Source organism: Pseudorca crassidens, chromosome 20, assembly GCF_039906515.1.
Source record: "Pseudorca crassidens isolate mPseCra1 chromosome 20, mPseCra1.hap1, whole genome shotgun sequence".
Taxonomy (NCBI): domain Eukaryota; kingdom Metazoa; phylum Chordata; class Mammalia; order Artiodactyla; family Delphinidae; genus Pseudorca; species Pseudorca crassidens.
In genome coordinates this window covers 15,907,692-15,933,779 of record NC_090315.1, presented here as the reverse complement: position 1 = coordinate 15,933,779, position 26,088 = coordinate 15,907,692, and the positions used below count along the sequence as shown (strand labels likewise).

General features: G+C 38.8%; 1 protein-coding gene across 11 annotated transcripts in view; it reads left to right on the top strand.

The window, feature by feature from the left end:
- Nucleotides 1–24,832, top strand: part of ZNF527 (zinc finger protein 527) — a 40,146-nt gene extending 15,314 nt beyond the window's left edge. For 2 of the 11 annotated variants that reach the window (XM_067720183.1, XM_067720184.1), the window contains exons 6-10: nt 12,028–12,149; nt 13,169–13,243; nt 14,586–14,712; nt 15,343–15,438; nt 22,631–24,832. In XM_067720183.1, coding sequence (XP_067576284.1) covers nt 13,211–13,243; nt 14,586–14,712; nt 15,343–15,438; nt 22,631–24,204 — 1,830 coding nt within the window. In that variant the 5' untranslated portion in view covers nt 12,028–12,149; nt 13,169–13,210 and the 3' untranslated portion in view covers nt 24,205–24,832. Of the gene's footprint in view, nt 1–10,180; nt 10,358–12,027; nt 12,150–13,168; nt 13,244–14,585; nt 14,713–15,342; nt 15,439–22,630 lie in introns of those variants that run through there. The other 9 variants (XM_067720187.1, XM_067720188.1, XM_067720189.1 and 6 more) reach the window with 8 other exon arrangements.
- Nucleotides 24,833–26,088: the final 1,256 nt, after the last annotated feature.

The window sequence follows — 26,088 nt, the reverse complement described above, 5'->3', positions numbered from 1 at the left end:
TCACATTGCTCTCTGATGACTTACGTAGGAGCCATCTGATCCTTATTTATCAGTCTTCAATCATCACAGCTATATCCCTTGTTCCTAAATCTAGGACTTTTATCAGTTCTGTTTCTACTGTACTTCTCAAACATTATCAGGAGCATGAGAAAAACTGGCTTCTGGCCTAACGCATGTAGGATCTCTGCAGACCTATAATGTCAGGACTTCCCTGCCTAGACATGTCCATAGCTATGTCTTCTCTACTGAATTGTTCACCTTATGAGTTGGAGAGATTCTAGGCACGTCATTATCCATTCCTGGGGAAGAAAACATCTCCTATTTAAACCCCAAACACTATGTGGCTGTTTTATTATTGACTTAAAGTACTTACCTTGATGGTTATAGTTGTGTAGGTTTAACCCCCATGCTTCACTCAGATTTCTGTTCACTCATCAAGTACATAGCTTCATTCAGTCAAGGGTGAGCAGGAAAGACTGACTCTGCCAGATACCCGTTCTCTTAATGCCTTGGGATGCAGCAGGGAGAAATTACATTTGTAAATCTAAAGTTGAGCCTTTTGGATTGTGTTCCCCTGGTTCTCTTATAAGAATACGCTCTTGATGTGCTCTAAGACCCCTGGCATTTTGTCCGAGAGGCAAAGTCTCATTAAGTCTGAGAAAATGGTAGTGATAAAATCATACTGCTTAATATATTGTGATATTACCCTGGCACACATAGATGGGATCCTTAGAGTTGATGTAGCATAGGATCACAAAAGAAAAATGGTGAAGATGATATGACTGTCTCAGTTTAGAAGATGGAGCAAACAAAAAAAAAAAAATAGGAGAAAGAGCATGATAGGTTCCTGAAATCACATTTCTGCTCTCTGGAATAAGGAAGTGATCAGCAATGTCACAGGTTGCTGACATAAGGAATGGGATGAAAACATGTTTATGTGACTGTGATGAAAACTTGTGGCTGTTGGTGAGTTTAAATTTTTCATTGTTTTGAGAACAATGCATATATGTGTGACTTTTATACACACATGCACACTTTTTTTTTTTTTTTCTGTGGTACGCAGGCCTCTCACTGTTTTGACCTCTCCCGTTGCGGAGCACAGGCTCCAGACACGCAGACTCAGCGGCCATGGCTTACGGACCTAGCTGCTCCGCGGCATGCGGGATCTTCCCGGACCAGGGCACGAACCTGTGTCCCCTGCATCGGCAGGCGGACTCTCAACCACTGCACCACCAGGGAAGCCCAACATTCACACTTTTAATAGGCATTCCCTTTAAGCTGGCAATCTCATGTCTAAAAAGTTCTCTTAGACAAATCATCATCATGCATAAATATATGACACAGTGTTTTTGTCCAAAGTGTTTTTATAGAATCAGTCAATCAAAGTAAATTCCAATAATGCAATGCTATATCCTTTAAATACAGTGATGCTGATCTATAATCAATTTCCATTGGAATGTGTCCATAATGTACTGTTGAGTATATGACCAGTTATAGACTGTCCATATCTGTCCATTCTGTCCACACACGATATAAGTTTGCCAGTGCACATATACATACCCATATTGCTTAAATTCATTTCACTTTTGGTCAACATCACTTATTGCTTTGTTGGGATTTTATGTGGTTTTTTTTTTTAACATCTTTATTGGGGTATAATTGCTTTACAATGGTGTGTTAGTTTCTGCTTTATAACAAAGTGAATCAGTTATACATATACATATGTTCCCATATCTCTTCCCTCTTGCATCTCCCTCCCTCCCACCCTCCCTATCCCACCCCTCCAGGCGGTCACAAAGTACCGAGCTGATCTCCCTGTGCTATGCGGCTGCTTCCCACTAGCTATCTACCTTACGTTTGGTAGTGTGTATATGTCCGTGCCTCTCTCTCGCTTTGTCACAGCTCACCCTTCCCCCTCCCCATATCCTCAAGTCTGTTCTCTAGTAGGTCTGTGTCTTTATTCCTGTCTTACCACTAGGTTCTTCATGAAATTTTTTTTTCTTAAATTCCATATATATGTGTTAGCATACGGTATTTGTCTTTCTCTTTCTGACTTACTTCACTCTGTATGACAGACTCTAGGTCTATCCACCTCATTACAAATAGCTCAATTTCGTTTCTTTTTATGGCTGAGTAATATTCCATTGTATATATGTACCACATCATCTTTATCCATTCATCCGATGATGGACACTTAGGTTGTTTCCATCTCCGGGCTATTGTAAATAGAGCTGCAATGAACATTTTGGTACATGACTCTTTTTGAATTATGGTTTTCTCAGGGTATATGCCCAGTAGTGGGATTGCTGGGTCATATGGTAGTTCTATTTGTAGTTTTTTAAGGAACCTCCATACTGTTCTCCATAGTGGTTGCACCAATTCACATTCCCACCAACAGTGCAAGAGGGTTCCCTTTTCTCCACACCCTCTCTAACATTTATTTTTTCTAGATTTTTTGATTCTAACTGGTGTGAGATGATATTTCATTGTAGTTTTGATTTGCATTTCTCTAATGATGTTGAGCATTCTTTCATGTGTTTGTTGGCAGTCTGTGTATCTTCTTTGGAGAAATGTCTATTTAGGTCTTCTGCCCATTTTTGGATTGGGTTGTTTGTTTTTTTGTTATTGAGCTGCATGAGCTGCTTGTAAATTTTGGAAATTAATCCTTTGTCAGTTGCTTCATTGGCAAATATTTTCTCCCATTCTGAGGGTTGTCTTTTGGTCTTGTTTATGGTTTCCTTTGCTGTGCAAAAGCTTTGAAGTTTCATTAGGTCCCATTTGTTTATTTTTGCTTTTATTTCCATTTCTCTAGGAGGTGGGTCAAAAAGGATCTTGCTGTGATTTATGTCATAGAGTGTTCTGCCTATGTTTTCCTCTAAGAGTTTGATAGTTTCTGGCCTTACATTTAGGCCTTTAATCCATTTTGAGCTTATTTTTGTGTATGGTGTTAGGGAGTGATCTAATCTCCTACTTTTACATGTACCTGTCCAGTTTTCCCAGCACCACTTATTGAAGAGGCTGTCCTTTCTCCACTGTACATTCCTGCCTCCTTTATCAAAGATAAGGTGATCATATGTGCGTGGGTTTATCTCTGGGCTTTCTATCCTGTTCTATTGATCTATCTTTCTGTTTCTGTGCCAGTACCATACTGTCTTGATTGCTGTAGCTTTGTAGTATAGTCTGAAGTAAGGGAGCCTGATTCCTCCAGCTCCGTTTTTTGTTCTCAAGATTGCTTTGGCTATTCGGGGTCTTTTGTTTTTCCATACAAATTGTGAAATTTTTTGTTCTAGTTCTGTGAAAAATGCCAGTGGTAGTTTGATAGGGATTGCATTGAATCTGTAGATTGCTTTGGGTAGTAGAGCCATTTTCACAATGTTGATTCTTCCAATCCAAGAACATGGTATATCTCTCCATCTATTTGTATCATCTTTAATTTCTTTCATCAGTGTCTTATAATTTTCTTCATACAGGTCTTTTGTCTCCTTAGGTAGGTTTATTCCTAGATATTTTATTCTTTTTGTTGCAATGGTAAATGTAGGATAAAATTTAAATGTTTTAGTGTGTATCGTTTTACATGATTTCCCACTAAAACCAAGCTTCTGTAATTAATCAACTGATTGCACTTGATAAAAGGTATCCACTATGAAAATAAATGATATAAAATGCATTTGATATAACTGTTCAGCTGATAAGCCAGATGAACTTCTTGCTAAGTGGAGAAACAAATACCTTCATTGTAAAAGCCAGTTCCTGTTGGTCATTATATAACTTCCATCTTAATTGAAATTCCTAAATTATTATTCTTGTACCAACCTTTCCACTGAGCTATACACACATATATCTAAATGCCTACTTGATATCACCTCTTTGATACCCAACAAGCATCTCAAAGTTAAAATGACCCCCACCCCCATCCTAGACACCTGCTACATACTTGTTGTTTTCTGTCTTGGCAAATGACACTACCATTCATCCAGATGTTCAGGACAAAAATTTAGGCATTATATCTAACTTATTCTTTTCTTCATATGCACATCCAAGCATCAGCCATTCCTGTTAGTTCTACACTTAAATTGCATCCCAATTTGACCATTTTTCATTGACTTTACCATTTACTACCCTAATTCAAACCACATTCATATCTTAAGACCAGTGGTCTCCAAAATAAATCATATAGAAGCAAAACTGCCCACTGACAATTAGAGACCTGAGTCAACAGGACAAGTGGAAGTCCCCAGCCAGGCCCTTCTCTTCCCACCCCCATCCCTGTCCCATGCCATAAGGAGCCTTAGGTTTGGACACTCCAGCTTACATGTCTAAGCTCTGTCTAATCTTACCAAATAGCTTCCACTTGACCACCATGTACACATAGGCAACACTTTCACCTTTTGTAGGACAGATCAAGGGATGGAGCTTTGGACACAGAAGAGGTGTACAGGCTCTGGAAGCAAGCTTGATGCTACTTGAGTGAGGAATTCTCAGATACCCAAAGCATGGTCTGAAGGGGTTTGTGAGCTCTGGACATGCATGTCTCTTTGCATATGGACTTCTCATCAGGAAGGAAAGGTCTTGGCCAAAGGAGGGCCAAATTGTAGCTTTTTGTTTTTTTGAAATATATTTATTTATTTGGCTGTGCCGGGTCTTAGTTGCAGCATGCAGGATTTTCGTTGCTGAGTGTGAGATTTTTGTTGCCATGTGGGATCTTTTTTTTTTTTTTAATTAATTAATTTATTTTTGGCTGCATTGGGTCTCCGTTGCTGCATGTGGGCTTTCTCTAGTTGCGGCGAGTGGGGGCTACTCTCCATTGCGGTGCGTGGGCCTCTCATTGCAGTGGCTTCTCTTGTTGTGGAGCAAGGGCTCTAGGCACACGGACTTAAGTAGTTATGGCATGCAGGCTCAGTAGTTGTGGTGCACGGGCTTAGCTGCTCCGCGGCATGTGGGATCTTCCCAGACCAGGGATCAAACCCATGTCCCCTGCATTGGCTGGCGGATTCTTAACCACTGCACCACCAGGGAAGTCCCATGTGGGATCTTTTTAGTTGTGGCATGCAGGATTTTTTATTTTTTTAGTTGTGGCATGAGGGCTCTTAGCTGCGTGTGGGATCTAGTTCCCTGACTAGGGATCGAACCTGGGCCCCCTGCTTTGGGAGCGTGGGGTCTTAACCACTGGACCACTAGGGAAGTCCCGGTGTGACTATTTGTATGTTAATAATTATTAAAATGTTAGAGGTATTTGTTATTTTAACCAACTGGGTACTAATAATAACTAAATCTTTAGGGAAACTTTGACACAGAGCATTTTGGTCACAGGATAAGAATTAAAATTTCATTTTTGTTGCAGAGAAGTAAAACAAGATTTAATAAAAGATTTTTGAGGATAAGCAGTTGTTACATTAAGATAAAATTGAGTGATGAAAGTGGAGTGGAAATAATTTCAAGTAAAAGGTACCATGTAAAATTTCTAAATGTTAAAAAAGAGGTCTTCCCTGGTGGCGCAGTGGTTGAGAGTCCACCTGCCAATGCAGGGGGCGCGGGTTTGTGCCCTGGTCCGGGAGGATCCCACGTGCCGCGGAGCGGCTGAGCCCGTGAGCCGTGGCCGCTGAGCCTGTGCGTCCGGAGCCTGTGCTCCGCAGCGAGAGAGGCCACAGCAGTGAGAGGCCCGCGTTCCGCAAAAAAAAAAAAAAAAAAGAGCTTGCTCGTGTGTGTTTAATGAACGATGAAGATATCTAGCCTATTGAAAACATGCTAGAAATTATATCTTTGCATTATTTAAACTTATGAAAACATTGTAGGTGTCAACTTAAAAATGTAAAAGGGAGTACATTATTTTTAAAAATTGTTTCAAGGGGAATGTAACAAAACATATGAAAGACCACTGCTCTGATAAAGGAAGATCAAGCTTAGTAAATGATGTGTCGAGGTATACCATCACAGACATGTATGCTATTGAGAAGTAAATAAGGCTGACCCCTGTACCACACCAGCTATCTGAACTTTCATAAGTTGTCACACTTCTGATACAAAGGAAATTACACAGTTCTTGGCTCTTAGAAGTTACCCATTAAATTTAAATTCTCTTCCCTAGAAATTAGTAGTGGGTTTTATATGTATCTGGATTTGACAATCACAAATTTTGGTGTGGGAGTTTCTTCACTAGCATTAATGTTAGGGTATGAATGCTTTCCAAACATCTCAATAAGCCGTGTCTAGTAAGCCCTGGTAAAATCGTGCTTTATTCTTCACTCCACAGGGTTATATAAAAACATTCTAGGGCAAAGAATACGGATGGTCAATTAAAATAACTAAGACAAGAAGTTGTTCTTGGTTTCTTCATTCTCAATTTTACTTCATTCTCAATTCAAAGAAGAACTACTGCCTTCAAATAAGAAACAACTGAAAAAACAGAGCTTATAAATACAGAGTACAGTTTGGTGGTTGCCAGGGGCAGGGTGCGGGGGTTGGGCAAAATGGGTGAAGGGGATCCGTTATAAAATAAATCATGGGGATGTACATGTACAGCATGGTAACTATAGTTAATAATACCATATTGCATATTTGAAAATTGCTAAGAGAGTAGATCTTAAAAGTTCTTACCATAAGAAAAAAAATTTTTTTCTAACTATGTATGGTGATGGATGTTAACTAGACTTACTGAAGTGATCACTTTGCAATACTTACAAATATCAAATCATTCCATTGTGTACCTGAAACAAATGTAAAAGTCAATTATACATCAATAACTAATATACATAATAGTCTACAAAACAAATCACATACCATGATTCTCACACTTGTTAGGATACTGAGGACTGTGACATCATGAGGGCAATTAGTGGTTCACCATGAAATATTTATATTCGATAATAAGTAAAGTTGGGGAAATATATATTCATTATAAAAATTACAACAAAATAGGTAAAAACATCAGTGCATCGAAATAACTACATATTAAACTAGATGTAAACTATTTCACAATTTGTATTGCTTTGTTATTAAGACACCATTACTAAATATGAGCCAGTTTTTGTTACCTACTAGGATTCCTTTATAAGGAAGTAGAAACATTGTTAAGAAAAGTTCCTGGGAAGAAATATAACTTGGAAAGTTATATTAATTTATTTTCCAGCAAATTTTAAAACGCTCATGTGCTGATTACTTCCCTGTTGTTGTTTCAGCTCCAAGCATGTCTTTCTCTTATTCTGTGATGCTAGGGCTGGGACTCTGACAAAGACATTTCCTATTCTCCCTTGCTAGTTGGCTTCCTGTTATAGTTTGTCAATGGAGGCATTAAAGGGATTTTGGGAGACAGAAAGGGAGAAGGAACCCGCTTCCTATTTTCCAGATTTTTTAGTATCTCTCTAGCAGCATCTAGATATATCTAGTATATCTCTAGCAGAATCTCTCTAGCTTGCCTGTAGAATCTTTCTGCTTTCCCAGCACCAGTACCAAACCTAGTTAACAGCCAGCCTGACACCCCTCTTCAGAGCTTTTAGGTTCTAGTAAATCCATCTCTTCCCCTTTGTTCCCCAAGCTCTAGGGTTTAGCTGCTTCCTGAAGTTACAAATCTCTCCCCTTTTTGCTCTTTGAGGCCTTCCTTCAAAATTGTGTAATCAATTTCCTGTAATTAAATCTTCTGTTTGAAATTCCCAGCATAGTTCTGCTTTCTTGATTAGACCCTGATAAACAGAGTCCTACGACAATTTCTTTGAGCAGTACAAACACTTAGTTGACATACTTTGAGGACCACTGCCATACTCTACTGGAGATGACTGGGCTCAAACCAGTGTTGGACTTGGTGGTATGAGACAAGAAAAATAAAGGACAAAAAGTCTTCTTATGATCAATTACTGACATATGAAGAGATAGTCATACATACAGTTTCTCTGAAGGTACACCTTACCAGTCAGGAAGTATCTTAAATTTCTAGCACTTTAGAATGAAACATCCAAGAAGATCTCTAACCTGCGTGATAGTTAAGTCCAGGGAAGAGCTGTGTGATGTATTTGTCAAGCACCAAACCACAATTATCATCCAAAGAATTCTTTTTTTTTTTTTTTTTTTGGCTGTGTCGGGTCTTAGTTGCGGCATGTAGGATCTTCGTTGAGGCATGTGCGATTTTTCATTGCAGCGTGGGCTCTTGTGATGTGAGGGCTTCTCTCTAGTTGTGGCATGCAGATTTTCTCTCTCTAGTTGTGGCACATGGGTTCCAGGGCACGTGGGCTCTGTAGTTGTGGTGCTCGGGCTCCAGAGCATGTGGACTTTGTAGTTTGAGGCACGTGGGCTCTCTCGTTGAGGCACCCCAGCTCAGCAGTTGTGGCGGGCAGGCTTAGTTGCCCCACAGCATGTGGGGTCTTAGTTCCCTGACCAGGGATCAAACCTGCGTCCCCTGAATTGGAAGGCAGATTCTTTACCACTGGACCACCAGGGAAGTCCCGTCATCCAAAGAATTCCTAAAGGGTAAATTTCCCATTAAAGCAACCCAACTATTAAATGTTTGTGGAGCCTTAAAAAATAATTGCTTGCTTTCTTCTGAATGTAACAATGCAATGTAACAACAGTTTCACAGAGTAAAGTGCAAATCACTTTAGTCCTAGTAGCCAGACTCCCTTTGTCCAAGACTCTGGGGCTTTAGCTATTAGAGGGCTCTTTCTCGGGAGGGGACTGGAGGGAATCTCCAAGGATGTGTTCTTATTTCAAGAACTTCCCTTTGCTTCCACACACCCCCACTTACCGAGATCTTGACTTGGGTGCACCTTCCAGATCTTCCAAGGTCTGGGGCAGAATGTTGGTTTGTTTGGAACCTTCACTGACAAAGACTCTCTCCTTGACCAAACTTTTAGTCAGACTCCTCTGAACCCTCTTCTTAACTAGGCTTCAACCTTTGGGCTTCAATGTTTGTCTTTGCAACACCCACTTTTAGAAAGAATTCTGTCATGTCAGTTTAGCTTGAGTTCTTGATATCTGATCAGTCTCAATATCTAATTAAATTCCTCATCCACCCAGGTGGTATCTGATCACTCTGGCCAGCCCTCAGCAAGAATCCTGTTGGTCAGTATAGTGAGAATTCCCCCCTACCCTTTATGTCTCCTCTTTGTAATTTTCCATGAACTGACCACCCCCCAACCCCAACTTGCTCCTTGCCTATAAATCCCCACTTGTTCTTGCTATATTTGGAATTGAGCCCAGTTCTATACTGAAGTCCCTTTCCCCCTATTGCAATATTTCCTGAATTAAAAAACAAACAAACAAAACAAAAACCCCTCAACTACTGTTCAGCTCTGGTTTTCTTTAACATCACTCAGAGGTTCACATTCTTCTCCTCCTGACTGTGGACAGTTTTTCTTAAAGCTGGGCCCTAATTAAAGTTTTAAAGTGAAAAGGAGAAACAGCAATAAACCCCAGAGCTGTTGGCTACAACATTATAAATGGCTTTGGTGCAAATGAGCATCTTCCTACAACTAGAATATAATTACCCTCTGTGCCTGGCATCACATATGGGGCAATCAGAGAAGGGGTAGTAAAAATGAGGATAACACTGACCCCACCCATGGCCGGAGGTGAGGGGTTGGGTGGGGGTGGGAGAACAGTTAGACCTGGAGACAGGCACACACACAGACACACAAACACTCTTCTCCCACGTACTCAACCCTAAAGAAAAGCCCAGAAACACCGCCCATTATGGGTAAACTCCTGCGATCTCTGGGATAAGAACACAGTTACAGAAACGTCATGCCCAAAGTCAGCCACAGCTCTTCACACACCCACAATCACTCTCTCATTCTTGGCGTGACAGACCCACAATCTGTCACACAACGACCCACACTCACGGGCGTGACAAAATACAGAAGCTCACTACACCGACAGAACCCGTTGCCCCGTAGTGAGCAAGCACAAAAGTGTGCAGCGACAGTCGCACACACAAACCGCCCCACCTGAGCATTCAATTACAGTCACGGACGTGCACAGCTTCACCACTCCCTCACACACAGTAGCCCAGAGTCATTTGAGTGCCCAAGATCGCCCAGGGTCGCACACAGCGTTCCGTGTACCCGCACCTGCGGCCGCGGTCACCTGTAGCGCAGGCGCGATGTCGAGGCTTGTCTCGGGGCCCTGTGGGAAATGTTGTTCTTTCCGCAAAGAGGCCGAGGCGCAAAGCGTTCTGGGGCTCGTGGTCCGCGGAGTCGGAAGGAAAAGCTGAGTCGCTAGTCCAGGTTCCTGCAGCTGGAGTTTACCCAGCGGAGCTCGGTGTCCCGCGCGCCTCAGTCCCCGCCCCGCTCCGCCCCGCAGGGGATTCTGGGAGGCGACATCGCCGGTCTTGGGTCGTTGGGCGTGTTTCCAGAGCCAGCGGGGCTGGGAGGTGAGTAGGGCCTTGCTACGCGCGGGAGCCGGAGGGCAGGGCCGGGCTTGGGGTGGACCGGCAGGGAACGGGGTAGGAACCAGGAGGGCGCCGCCGAGGAGACTGTGTGACAGGCTGCGGGTGTGACGGTGTGATCTTCTGTGTCACCGTGTATGTAATTGTGTGCGACTGTGACCGTCTGTCTCCGGTATAAAACTCCGAGTCTATGTGTGTTTGTGCATGACTGTCTCCGCAGGTGTAACTGTGTTATTGTGTATGGGTTTGTGAGAGATTGCGGGTGTGACTCTGTGTGTGTGTGTGTGTCGCTGTGTGGGTGTGTGTGTGACTGTGTTTGACCCCTTGTCCCTGTGGATATAACTGCGTTTGAATGTGTGTGACAGAAGGTGTCATTACGTGCCCATGACCATCTATATCTGCAGGCATAATTTTGTGTGAGTAATTGTGACAGGATGTGTGACTTTGTGTGGTATGTCACTATGCATGAGATTGTGTGTGACTGTCTCTCTGTTGGAGTAACTGTGTATCGTCATCTCTATCTTTGTGTTAATACCAGTGTGTATGTATGTGACATTACAGTCGCAATTATGTGACCATATATATGTGTGTGATTGGGTGAGAATTTGTATGTGTATGTCAGACCTAGTGTGTGATTGTGAGACACAGAAAGATTAAAATTACTCACCCACATTCACACAGTTACTAAATGACAGAATCAGGACTTAAGCCCAGGCAATTTGGCTCCAGAGGCCTTGCTTTTAATTGCTAAACCCTCTTGATCTTTCCCATGCTGTGAGGGTGAAAAATGGGGGCCCTGAGTTCTGAGGGTGTTGGAGAGTATTGTCTGTGGTCTTGGACTAGGACCCTTCTGGACATAGAACTTAACCTGTGTCTCTTTGTTTAGTCCCCTTGTGAGTAACAGAACCCAATCTAAAGACACTGTGGTGAAACCATCCTCATATTGGCTGCTTTTGGGGGAGGAAAGCCCAACCTGAAAGCCCAGTCTTCCTCTCCTTAGGCCATGGAGTTTGAGATTTTAGGTTTGTCCTTGTCAAAACTCTTCCATGTTTGGTGCTGAGAGAGGCTGATCCATGGCTCTTTTTCTCACATACCAAGTGAACTAAGTGTTTGGTTCTGACTTCACGTAATAAAGAAAAATGCTCTCATTTCCTTTTCAACTGTGTGTGTAAAATCTAAGTGGCAATAAGGGTGGCACTTCTCTATGCCAGGAGTTGGCTCAAGCAATCTTGACAGTGAGGAAAGGTTCTGACAGTTGGGTTGATTTGCCCAAGGTCACGTAGCCAATGAGGAAAGGAATGGAGAGTCAGTGTGTGTCTGGGGGTCTATATAAAGCACAAGTCTTTCACAGCACCTTTCAGTGACTGATGGTTCATCTCAAACTTGAAAAGTATTATTCAAATGATACACAGCGATTTGAAACAGCAATTTAAAAGCTATTTTTTTTATGCAGGTACTACTTAGAGCTCCCAGGTGCTGAGAAGACTTCACTGATTCTCCTCTTGGGTTGCAAAGGCTTTTATAAACAAATTCAAGCTGCATTACACTAAGGAAATAATTTTCTTACAGATTGAGTTGGTTAGTGCAGAGTAGCCCAGAATTAGGGGGTTGTATATCTTAAATTCTAAGTCAAACACAACTATCTTTGTTTTCAGTGTGAAGAAATGTTGGCTCTGAGAAGACAAGGAACTTGTTTCAGGCTGTGCAGTTTCTTGTTGGTTTGGTATTGAAATTTGTCAATGTTTGCCTCAGGCTGAATTTCTGTGGAGTAATAGAGGTAACACCTGCCACCTCCGAATATGCTTCGCTGAAAAACATATAGCATTGATTTCTCAGGTTATGCTGAATATTTCCCATACAAACATTGTGGTCTCTTGAAAGAGGACCAGTTTTTGAGCCACACTGCAGTTGACTCTTATGACTTTGAGTTAGCTGTTTAAGCTTTTTGAACCTCAATTTCACTTGGTGGTAAAATGGGGATAATAATACCTACCTTTGCAGTTTTGTGAAGATTAAATAAGATAATGACATACACAACATGTGTAACATTGCTATTTATATTATAGGAGCCACAGTAAGATTTATTTATTTGTTTATCAAATATGTTTTTAGTACTTACAGTGGTTCTGGCATTATTCTAGCACTAGAGATATACCAGTGAACGCAACAAATCCTGGCTGTCTTAAATCTTATACTGTTGTTTGGGAAGACAACAGTTAACAGAAAAAAAAAAAGTAACATGTCCAATGATGTTAAATGCTAAGAAGAAAAATAAATCAAGATAAGGAAAAATAATAACTGGGAGGGAGATTCCCTTTAGGTAGAATAGGGAGGTCCCTCCAATGTTGTTAACAATTGAGCACAGATAAGAATGAAGAGAGGGAATGTGCCGTGTCCAGGCAGAAGGAAAAGCCAAGGCCACAGCCTTGAAAAAGGAGTGTGGACAATGTTTGAGGAACTATAAGGAAATCTGTATGCCTGGAGTAGGGTGAATAAGGGGGAGAAGAGTGGGAAATGAGGTCTAAGGGGCAGCCAGGGCTAGATCATAAATTGTCTTATTGGTGATAGGATGGACTTTAGATTTTGTTGAGTTCAGGCTGTGTGTCCTTAATATCAGTCAGGAGTTCAGGGGTTAAGTTCAGCTTTGGCCTTTTTTGTCAGATCTTGGAACAGGGTAGGACTGGTCCATGTAAAGAAACTAGCGACCATAAAGGGCCAAAAAACTCTGTGAGTCTCAGATCAGCAACATAGGGCTGCCCTGCCATTTTTTTTTCTTGTTTAACTCTCCCTTCTCAGGACTTTGTTCTCCAAAAGAGAAAATTGAAGAAGGAAGGAAGAATGGCTGTTGGACTATGTAAATCCATGTCCCAGGTAAGTTGATGTTTTCACTTTGTTTCCAGAAATTCCACATCATTTTTCAGGACTTTGGGACCTCAGAGAGAGTCACAAGTAGCCCAGTGAGTGCACTCTTCACTTCTCTCTCTCCACTATTTGTTCATATAATCCTTCTACAAAACATTTAGTTGCTGTTTTTACTCAGTGTTGTGCTTAAATGTATGATGGAACAGAACTTTTCCTCTTTAGATGAATCACGATTTGTTGTGTTGGAGATGAATGCAAGTGAAATAAAGGATGGAGTGTGATTATCAAATAGGGAGGTCAAGAATGGTTTTTCTGAGAAAGTGACAGTTGAGCAAAGAAAAACCTGAGTGAAAGTAGGGAGTAAGTTTTGTGGCGATCTGGGAAGAGCTTTAAAAAAGTAGAAGGAATAGCAAGTACAAAGTTACTGTGTTGGGAGCATGTTTGATGTGTTCCAGGGATAGCAATAAGCCAGTATCCTCAGACAGAAATGTGCACTGTGAGATTAGAGCAGTAGCTGGGAACCAAATTATGCAGGCCCTTAAAAGTCATGACCAGAACTTTGACTTTTGTTCTAAAGGTGAAGGAGAAACATTGGGGTATTTGTGATGTGATTTGATTTATGTTTTAAAAGGAAAATAAATAGCAGAGAAGTAACAGTGGAAGCAGGGAGGCCAGTCAGGAGACTGCTGCAAAAATCCAGGTGGGAGGTGATAGCTTCCTGGACCATGGTGGTGGCATTGGAGCTGGTGAGATTCTGGGTGTATATTGGAGATATAAAATATGGGATTTGATCAGGGATTGGTTGTGGAGTATGAGAGGAAGAAAGAAATCATGAATGACTACAAAGATTTTTGACCTGGGCAATTGTGTAAATGGTCATGCCATTTACTGAGATGGGAAGACAGGGTGGGATGAGATAAGAATCAAGAATTGAGTTCTAGATATATTAAATTCGAGAGACCTGTTGGATATCCAAGTAAAGTATTGATTATATATCTAGAGTTCAGGACTGGAGATGTGAATTTGAGAGTCATTAGTGTATTTAAAGCCATGGGACAGGATGAGATTATCTTGAGGGTAGGATTGTGGCGAATGTAGATAGGAAAGTGGTCCAAGGACTGAGCTTAAGGCATTCAATATAAGAGGCTGACAAGAAGAGGAGGAACCAGCAAAAGAGACTAAGAAGGACTGATGTAGAAGGAAAACCAGGAGAGTGTGGGTCCCGTGAGTCAATAGTAGAAAGCATTTCAAGGAGATGATCAACTGAGTTAAATTCTTCTGAGAGAGACTGAGGAAGATGCTAGGACCATATGGGAGCACTTGGCAAACAGCATTTTTTAAAAAATTTCAGGGTTTGGTGACCTTCAGGGATGTGGCTCTAAATTTTTCCCAAGAGGAGTGGGAATGGCTGGACTCATCTCAGAAGGATTTGTACAGAGATGTCATGTTGGAGAACTACAGGAACTTGGTATGGCTTGGTAAGGATATGTATCCCCCATAATTCAAATCTTCCCTATGAGGTGTTTATGCTTCCTCCATTGGGAATATCTAGGGCATCTTAAATGCTTAGCTGGATTTCTACTTCGTGTTCCCAGGAAATTATTCAAAGTAGTTTCATAGAGTTATAAATGAGTATAGTTCCCTTTGCTCTAGAATGATGGTTTGGGATAGCAGCATTAGTATGGCGTGGAAATTTTTTAAATTGCAAATTATGGGGTCCCACTATAGACCTACAGAATCTGGGAATAGGCCTAATAGTCTGGGTTTTAATGAGCCGTCCAAGTGGTTCTGATACCCATTAAAATTTGAGAACCACTGTGGCTTCTGATTCAGTAGGTCTGGTTGGGGCAGCCTGAGAATTTGCATTTCTAATAAGTTCCTAGGTGATGGTTCTTCTGCTCTAGTACTTTGAGAACTGCTGCTATGAAGAAGCTTTGTCTGTCTCATTCTCCATTCAAGCATCTTTCCATTCTCTGGTCCTTCCTCTAATGTCCTTTCTTGCCTAATGACCAAGAGATTGAGTCTGAGTCTGGAAGAGCAATAGCAAGTTGATTTGTTTATCTATCTGTCTGTCTTGCTGGCTCTCATTTTTCTTCTCCTGTAAACAGGACTTTCCATTTCTAAGCCCAACATGATCTCCTTATTGGAGCAAGGGAAGGATCCTTGCATGGTGGAGAGAGAGATGTCAGATGGTCAATATGCAGGTGAGTGACGGGGAACAGGGAGCGCTGTTGTAAGGTGACAGCACAAGTGGTCATAAGAAGACTGCCCTGCATTTGAGGAGGCTGTCCTGGGCTTCAGGGGGTCATTTCCTCTCTATTTCTATCAAGTTATATTCTCAATAATATTTCTACCTATACCCTGAATCTTGTTCCTTTTAAGTTCTTTCCCCTTTATGGATAGAGTTATATACATTTCTAGATTTCTTTTTAGAGTTTTAATTTTATCAAAGTTATGCATGCACATTGGTTGAAGAGACAAGTTGTTTTATAAGGCTTATTCCTTTAAAAAAGGAGGTCTCTTGCCCGCTTCCCAGTTTCTCTCTCCCTAGAGGGATCCACTTTCTTTACTTTGGCAGCTTCTTTTGGTGTCTCCTTCACGTCTCTAATAAATATGTTTATGTTGCTATTTCTTGATTGTTTTTTTCAGGTTTAGTCCTCATCCAATATCTTCATTAAGAAAATAAGAATTTAGTACTTTCTTATCCTGAATCCAACATGTGTGTGAGCATGCACGCGCACACACACAATTTCTGTCTTCCTATCTCACTGATATCGTAATTTTTAAAGTTTTATTTTTTTAATTGAAGTGTAGTTGATTTACCACGTTGTGCCAATCTCTGCTGTACAGCAAAGTGACTCAGTTATACACATATGGACATTCTTTTTTTTAATATTCTTTTCCATTATGGTTTATCACAGGATATTGAATATAGTTCCCTGTGCTATAAGTAGGACCTTGTTGTTTATCCATCCTATATGTAATAGTTTACATCTGCTAATCCCACACTCCCAGTTCTTCCCTCCCCCACCCCCTCCCTCTTGGCAACCACAAGTCTGTTCTCTATGTCTATGAGTCTGTTTCTGTTTTGTAGGTAGGTTCATTTGAGCCATATTTTTAGATTCCACATATAAGTGATATAATATGGTATTTGTCTTTCTCTTTATGAATTATTATGGTAATCTCTTAGTTGCATCCATGTTGCTGCAAATAACATTATTTCGTTCTTTTTATGGCTGCGTAGTATTCCATTTTGTGTGTGTGTGTGTGTGTGTGTACCACATCTTCTTTATCCTTTCATCTGTAGATGGACATTTATGTTGTTTCCATGTCTTGGCTATTGTGAATAGTGCTTCTATGAATATAAGGGTGCATTTATCTTTTTGAATTATAGTTTTGCCCAGGTATATGCTCAGGAATGGGATTGCTCGATCATATGGTAATTCTATTTTTAGTTTTCTGAGGAACCTCCATACTGTTTTCCATAGTGGCTGCACCAACTTACATTCCCACCAGCAGTGTAGGAGGGTTCCCTTTTCTCCACACCTTCTCCAGCATTTGTTATTTGTAGACTTTTTAATCATGGCCATTCTGACTGTTGTGAGGTGGTACCTCACTGTAGTTTTGATTTGCATTTCTCTAATAATTAGTGATGTTGAGCATCTTTTCATGGGCCTGCTTGCCATCTGTATGTCTTCTTTGGAGAAATGTCTATTAAGGTCTTCTGCCCATTTTTCGATTGAGTTGTTTGTTTTTCTGTTGTTGAATTGCATGAGCTGTTTGTATATTTTGGAGATTAAGCCCTTGTCGCATCATTTGCAAACATTTTCTCCCATTCCATGGGTTGTCTTTTGGGTTTTTTTTAATGGTTTCCTTTGCTGTGCAAAAGCTTGTAAGTTTGATTAGGTCCCATACCAATATCTTAATTTTTATTGAACCACTGTTCAGTGTTTACATTATTATGGCTATTAAGTGCTAGTCGTAGCTGTGCTGTGCATATACCAAGGTTACTTTTTCTGTACTTTTTCTTTTTCTTGGCATTAATAATTATCTGGGGTTTTGTCTATTTTTTTTCCTTAGTTTTCTATATACATATTCCTAACTCAATTCTTAACTCCCGATCAATTGTTTAAATCTCTTAAGACATTCAGACACATTAGGTTATCTAGTGATTTTACCTTCTTGGAGAAATCTTTCCAGAGTCTTCAGATATGCTTCACTCTAGACAAATGGCTCATTACATTTGCTTGCATTCTATTTCGGTTTATCTAACGTTTTCTCATGATTAGATTGAGGTAGTGCATTTTTGAAAAGAGTGCCACAGAAAATGTTGTATCCTTCGCAGTGAGTGCATCATACCAAAGGATTGATAATATTGATATATCTTATTATCAGTGATGTTAATTTTCATCACTTGGTGAAGGTGGTATCTGCCTGGTTTCTCCATCGTAAAGTTACTATTTTTCTATTTATAATTAATAAATATTTGGGGAAGATACTTGATACTATTCAGTTTCTTCTGAAACTTTTGCCCACTAATTTTAGCATCCACAGCCCTGTTGGATCTTGTTTGCAACAGTTACTGCTGTTGTGGTATTGACCTAATGTTGACATTTTTATTTCCTTCTTTTATTTATACATATTAACTAGGATTGTTCTGTCTGGAAGAGCTGTTTCATCTCTCCCATTTGTTTATATATTAAAATATTTCTTCATATTTATGGAATGAGGGGTTTTTTTTTCCTATGAGTTAAAACTACTGTACCATTATTTTGTTGCTCAAAGTGTTCCAGCTTTGACCATTTAGATCTTCTTCAAGTTGGTTCCTATGACCTTTTAACATGCCCCACTTCATGGTTCCAGGTGTTCCAGGTTCATCTTGTTTTCCTTTCCCCAGCCTTGAATCAACCACTTCTCTAAGGAGCCCTGGTTCCTTTTATTGGGAAATGATGTTTAGAAACCAAGGTCTGGGTACTAGGTGTACTTATTGCTACTGGAAGTGATTTCTTCTAGGCCCTCACAGCAGACTGAGCTGGAAAATATATGTATGTATACCAACACACACTTTGAGACAGACACACACTTTTATATTTATTTCCGTCTTTATTTTTTTTAATACATTAAATTATTGGTTTATATTGATACCTTGATTTTAGTCCTACCCTCCACAGGGTTTATCATAGCCTTTCTCCTTTACTTATTTGTAATTTCTTCTTCTGACAGTGAGAAGCAATGTATTTAACTATTTCCTCCATTTAAGTGTACACACAAAGTAGTTTCAGAATTTCTAACCTATTCCTCTGTGAGAAATAAATTTACTAAGTAGATTACATTATTTGTATTTAGGTACAAATGTACTTTTTTAGTCTTAAGTATTCAGTCAAAAACTATTTTCCAGAGTTACTTAGGTTAGTTCTTCTAGGTTCATTTGTTTCTGTTGATTCCTACTACATCCTGGTTGATTTTACTTTTTTTTTTTTTTTTTGTATCTGAAACATTACTATGCTCCTAAGAATCAGACCTTTACAAGAATGTATCCTCAGAAAAGTGTCGCTCCCTCCTCATCCTTACTGTCTTGTTTCTGTTCCTACTTCTTCCTGCCCCTTTCTTACCCACCCCTTGTAGATCACCAGTCTTTATTTTCAGGTTTGTCCTTTTTATGTTTCTTTTGCACAAATGAGCAGATATACCTGTAGATTTGCATTTGCTCTTTTCACTTAGCTATAACGACATGGTTTGAACTGAGAGGGTCCACTTACATGCGAATTTTTTCAATAAATACTTACTACACGATCCGAGGTAGGTTGAATCCATGGATGCTGAACTGCAGATTCGGAGGGCTGACTGTAAAGTTATACCCATAGCCCCTGCATTTTTCGGGGGTCAGCTGTACAGGAAATCACTCCATATGAGTTCTTGGAGAGCTTCCTCATTTTTCTGACAGCTGCAGAATACTCCATTCTGTGGATGTTATGGTAATTTATTGAATCTATAATGTGTGAACATTTAGGATGTTTGCAGTAGTTTACAATTACAGACAATGCTGCCATAAATAACCTTGTAAATATGTATGTTCCTGTTGTTGAGGCTTTATTTTCAGCGTTGTTTTGTAGATGTAGGATTGCTAAGTAAGTGCATATGTAGTTTAGGAATTGCCAAATTCCTCCCCAAAAATGTTGTACCTGTCTGCTTTTTGTATTAGTTTCTTATGGCTGCTGTAACAAATTACCACAAATTTAGTGGCTGAAAACAACACAAAAATATTATCATACAGCTCTGGATCCAGGTCAGAAGTTCAAAATGGGTCTTACAGGGCTAAAAATCAAGATGTTGGCAGCCTGCCTTCCTTCTGAAGGCCCTCGGGGAGAATCTGTTTCTTGCCTTTTTATGCTTTCTTTAAGGCTTTTATCATCTGTTTATTTTCAACTTTGTAAAATCACCTTGTTTTAAACGTGAGCTTTATATGTAGTATAGAATTGAGTTTTGCTTTGTGAACCAGTCTGGATATCATTTCAATTTAATAGGTGAAAGTCCAACCATGTTTTTAATATGTTTGGGCTTAATTCTGTACATTGTTTTGTGTTATATTTTCTGATTTTTACAGTTTTTAAAAAAGACTTTAGCTTGTCTGTTTTCCTAGGCTTTTTTTTGGTCGTGTAATACTATAGTTTTTATAATAATTAGAAAGATTCTTCTTTTGTTCTAGAGCCTTCACGGTTATAGTGCTCTGTTTCTTTAGACAGTATTTACTCCTTCTATTACTTGATTGGTCAGCTTTAAAAACTAGCCTTTGATTTTTTTTTACCTGTTACAGATGTGTCAATAAGTAGCCTTATTATACTCCCCACCTTGTTTTCCCAAATTTTGTTACTTGTATGCTTTTTACATTGTCCAGGCATATTATATTTACATGCTCTTGTGTCACATTTATCCCAACCTTTCCTTTTGTCTTAATTCTGTAGTTATATATATTTAGTGTTTTCCACTAGGTCATTTTGCTGAAATTTCTCTGGACATCTCTGGATTGGCTGAAATCTGCTCTCTAGCAGTTTCCTCAAAAAGAGTTCATGCAAACAATGTCCCCCTAAGCTCTACCTTGTTCATAATTGGCCATTCTTTCCTTAAGTTGCTTATAGCATAGTATTGGTGTTAAATGTTGTTACAAAGAAGTCTGATGCCAGCTTGATATTTTCCCTTTATGTATAAGTGTCTTTGTATTTTGTTCTGATCTCCTAGATGGGTACAGGTTAGGGTATGTCTATGGGTTAGGGTTAGGGTTAGGGTACGGGTTAGGGTATGGTTTATGGTTAGGGTACGGGTTACGGTTAGGGTATCAGTTAGGGTATGGGTTAGGGTTAGCGTACGCTTTAGGGTTAGGGTATTTATTAAACCTCTCCCACTCTCCAGATATCACTTAGCATGTAAAGGTATATTATTCGGGGTCCAGCCATGGAGAAGACTTTAGACACTAGGATAAGAGAAAGAACACACACATTATAAATAAATCACATTAGGATTTTGTTTCAAACCTGTACATTAAAACACTAGTGCTTAGGAAATCTAATGGAGGCAGAAGCAGTAAAGGGTAGTTTTATGGGAATAACATCACAGATTTTCTGTAGAATACACAGATTTTGACTGGTTAGAAAGTCAAGGAGGAATGCTTTTGTTCTGAAGACATAAACCCTCTTCTAAATTGAGCTGTTATTGGAAGTTAGAAATTTTTTGTTACTGTTGTATTGCTTTGTGTTTTCGTGATTATTCTGCTTGCATCTCCCTTGTTAAACCTTTGATTTGGGGAAGAGTGCCATTACTGGAAATGATTTTACAGAATTATTCTCAAAAACAAAAGGAAATGGTTCTCACCTAAATATTAAGCAATAATCTCTATACTGGTGTACTAACAGAATTATGATTCAGGGATAATAATTCTATGAAATGTAATTAAACACACAATATTTTTTTCTTTTAAATTTCCATTGTTACTTTTTTAAAGTACAATTGTAATTCAAATTCTTTGTAACAAGTGAAATTTAAAAAGATTAAAGGAAAAGATAATATTTTACCACTTGCCATTCTTTCCCACTCCCTGAAACGACCAGCATAAATGTGTAGCTTTCTTATTTTATCCAGGTGTTCTATACATCTGGAACATCATGTTTCTCACTGTATAAAAACAGATTTAGCTCTCACAATTTTTTGTTTGTTTGTTTTGTTTTTTGCGGTACGCAGGCCTCTCACTGTTGTGGCCTCTCCCGTTGCAGAGCATGGGCTCCGGACGCACAGGCTCAGCAGCCATGGCTCACGGGCCTAACCTTTCATTTTAAAGTCATTTTATCAGGACATGTTTTAGCCTTGACCATTTTGGGTCACTTTTTCCTGGTAGATATGTTCTCTATCAGGATGGAGAGTCAAGTTTTTATTTCTGGAAATATTTTTTTCTTTTTTTACTGATGAAGTTAATATAGGAAAGTATAGACAATAATATAATAATATAGTAAAGGATTTCCTATTGATGAACAATTTTTTTATTTCTGAATTGCATACTTCATCATGTGTATTATTTATTTAATATACTGCTTGATTCAATTTTTAATATTTAAGAATTTTGCCTGTTATCCATGAGATTGGTCTGATATAAGAACAGTGAAATAGATCAGTGGAACAGTGAAGAATGTACAAAAATACACCCATGTATATATGAGAATTTAGTATTAGATAAAGGTAGTTTTTCAAATTAGTGGTGTAAAAAGATTTTCTTAAAAGTTATGGATAATATTTGTATAATATTGGGTTTTGGAAAGTCTTTCTTAAAATGACATAAAGGCCAGGCTCTATAATGAAAAAATTGGAAGATTTGAGTTCATACAAATTTTTAAAAAATTTTATCAGAAGCATTATAAATCAAGATGACGTGACAATAAAATTATCAATGAAGATGACATGTGATTTGAGGGAGAAAAATGCTCAAAAGTCTTAATGTCTTAAATTTATAATGACTTCTATAAACCACTTAAAAGAAATGCCAGTGTAATTAAAATATATGCAAAGTACCTGAATAAGGAATTCACCAAAGAAGAAACGACAAAATATATAAAAGGTACATAAATATATATGAAAATGTTCAATTTTATAATCATAGAATTGCAAATTAAAACAATAATGAGGTACTCTTTACTTGTAAGGGCAAATATTTTTAGAATGATGTTAACCAGTGTGAATGGGTTCGAAGACATATTTCATGTTGCTAACAGGAATGTAAATTGATAAAAAAAAGTTAGAACCATGACTTTCTCCCCTCTTTCCTCCAAGTAAATTCTTTAATTTCTTCTATAACAGTTTTCTTTCTCCTTGGAAGGGTAAAAAGGAGACATTTGCTTTCTTGATATTTTTCAGAATGGGACTCTTTGTATGAAATCAAGGCATTATCTCCAAAATGGTACATTGATGAAGAGGAAATATCCCAGGGGATGATAATGGAAAGACTTACAAGTTATGGCCTTGAATCCTCCAGTTTCAGAGAAGCCTGGAAATATAAGGGTGAATTTGAGCAGCATCAGGGAAATCAGGAGAGTCATTTCAGGCAAGTGACAACTCTTAAGGAAATCTCTGCCATGAAAAGAGACAATGAATATAATAATTCTGAGATAAATGTTCTCTTGAACTCAGTACTTTTAACACAACAGAGAGTTCCCACAGTAGAACAAGTACATAAATTTGATATTTATGATAAAATGTTCCCCCCAGATTCAGTTCTAACTGAACATAAAGGACTACATGCTGAGAAGGAATCTTTGATAGGTAATGAATGTGAAGAATTCAACCAGAATACATACCTTAGTAAAGATGCAGAAATTCCTCCTGGGGAGAAACATTACGAAAGTAATGATTTTTCAGATCTCTTAAGTTTCCACTCATTACTTACTCAACATCACACAACTCATCTTGGAAAATTATCCCATGGATACGTTGAATGTGGTGCTGCCTTTAGCTGTTATTCATTCTTTACTCAACCTCAGAGAATTCACAGTAGAGAGAAACCATATGCATGCAATGACTGTGGAAAAGCCTTTAGCCATGACTTCTTTCTCAGTGAGCATCAGAGAGCTCATACTGGGGAGAAACCATATGAATGTAAGGAATGTAACAAAGCTTTCAGACAGAGTGCACACCTTGCTCAACATCAGAGAATTCACACTGGAGAGAAACCCTTTGCATGCAATGAATGTGGGAAGGCCTTTAGCCGTTATGCCTTCCTTGTGGAACATCAGAGAATTCACACAGGAGAGAAACCATATGAATGTAAGGAATGTAACAAAGCCTTCAGACAGAGTGCACACCTTAATCAACATCAGAGAATTCACACTGGAGAGAAACCCTATGAATGTAATCAATGTGGAAAAGCCTTCAGCAGACGCATAGCCCTTACTCTGCATCAAAGAATTCACACAGGAGAGAAACCCTTTAAATGTAATGAATGTGGAAAGACTTTTGGCTATCGCTCACACCTTAATCAACATCAGAGAATTCACACTGGTGAAAAGCCCTATGAGTGCATCAAATGTGGGAAGTTTTTTAGGACTGACTCACAACTTAATCGACATCATAGAATTCATACTGGAGAGAGACCTTTTGAATGCAGTAAATGTGGGAAAGCCTTCAGTGATGCTTTAGTTCTAATTCATCATAAGAGAAGTCATGCAGGAGAGAAACCCTATGAATGTAACAAATGTGGGAAGGCCTTCAGTTGTGGCTCATACCTTAATCAACATCAGAGAATTCATACTGGAGAGAAACCTTATGAATGTAATGAATGTGGGAAGGCTTTCCATCAGATCTTGTCCCTTAGGCTACACCAGAGAATTCATGCTGGAGAAAAACCCTATAACTGCAATGAATGTGGGAACAATTTTAGCTGTGCTTCAGCTCTTCGACGACATCAGAAAATTCATAATAGAGAAGCTCTCTGATTATGTATAACAAGTATAAGAAAGAAAACATTTAGTCACCATTCAGTCCTTATTAAATAAATATCAGTGAGTTCTTCAGTTAGTAATTCTATGAACGTAGTACCTATGGAGAAGCCTTCGGTTCATGAGCATCCCTTATTTGAAATAGCCTGAGTAGTAGACATCTGTTACTTTTGGATCTGTTCTGTACCCTATTTGAGACTTATCTCACCCTCAATGCATATCATTCTGATGAAATTGTTTAATCAGGAAGAGCAGTAGATTGGTGATAGGCAGGCCAATTATTTTCTTCAACCTCATGATAGATAAGGGATTTACAAATGGCCCTGTCTAGACCAGTAGAGTCCTAGGGGGTCATTGTTATGGGTAGTAAGAAAAGATTTTTTTTCCCCACCCCAGAATTGCAAGTTTCAAGGATTTAGTAAGGTTAAAAACTCACCAGTAGCCTTTTTGCCACCACATGAAGAAAGCCTTCCCAGGATAAATCTAACACAAAGGAAAACTGAGGTCAGAGACAGAAATCTGAGGATGTTTGATCTTCTGGATCCAATCATGTCTGAAGTTTACACCATCTTTTACTTTTTCATTTTTGTGATCCAATAAATTTTCTTTTTTCTGCTTATGTTAATTTGACTTGGGTTTTTGCCTCTTGGAATCAGAGTCCTGACTCATATACCCCATGTTGGCTACACATGTGAGAAAGCCTTAATCTTTTATATGGCATAATTGTTTATCCTGAGGATAAGCCTCATAACAAGTATATGAAAGTTAAATACACAGCCTTCATAAAGCTGAAAGAATTGTTACATTTTATTTGTTGATAAAAACTAATTTAATATTCATTAGTCTGTTTCACAATAAGGAAGAATTTTTAAAAATTCACTTAGTGAAACTTATTACCAGGCTTTCTCATAGGGAATTAAAATCATTTGTGGCAGTGACTCACTATAGACCTTTAAAGAAAGATTGGCCAGCTAAGAGAATAATGGATCCATCAGTTTAATGAATGGCTCTTCATCTTAAAGGAATTATTTGATTTTCTACTTTCAGCGTGGGTTTAAACATATCATGTGATAGAATAAGATAGAATTGTAAATGAGGCCTTTTGTGGGTGGGTTGTAAACTTGGTTTAAGAAGTTTATAGATAACTTCTTTGGAACGAGACATATTAGACAAGACATTGCTGGCAGACAAAAAGAATGAGCCATTTTCAACTAATGGTTAAAGTAAAGCAGTTGGAGCCTAAAATTTTTAGAGTATAACTCATTACTATTCAGAGTAATGAGGAACAGGAGGGTGTGGGGCAGTATGTTCCTGTTTTATCTGAGTGTATATACGAAGGTAAACTTTAATATGGAGACGTTGCCACTTTGAACAGTTAGAACCAGTTATAATCTTGGGCATTGTCTGGAGAGCATCTATAAAAACAGATCAGGACAAATGAATTATGAAAAAGTGAAGGATTTACATGTGTATATATGTGCGTGGAGCAAAACAATGACTACTAATATAATTTCTTTAATAGTCAATTTATACTTATATCTAATAAAAATCTGAAAATTATTTTTCTTAAATATTAAGACAAATTCCCTTTGAACAACTTAAATTACAGACCTAGTATAATTGAATACTTCAAACCTTGAGCAGAAACAAATATAATCGTTTTAAAACACTGCCAAACTTGCATTATATCTAATCTAAAATATATTAATAATCGTAAGCGAAATTCATGTAATCATCTCTTTATTCTCATATTTTCTGGAGGTATAGGAACACTTATTTGAATATGTTCTAAGGGTTTAGTTACAACTTACATCAGAAAGCTCCTCAGGATTACTCTGAACTTACTAAGCTTAAAGGAAGAAAAATAATGACTCAGACCAG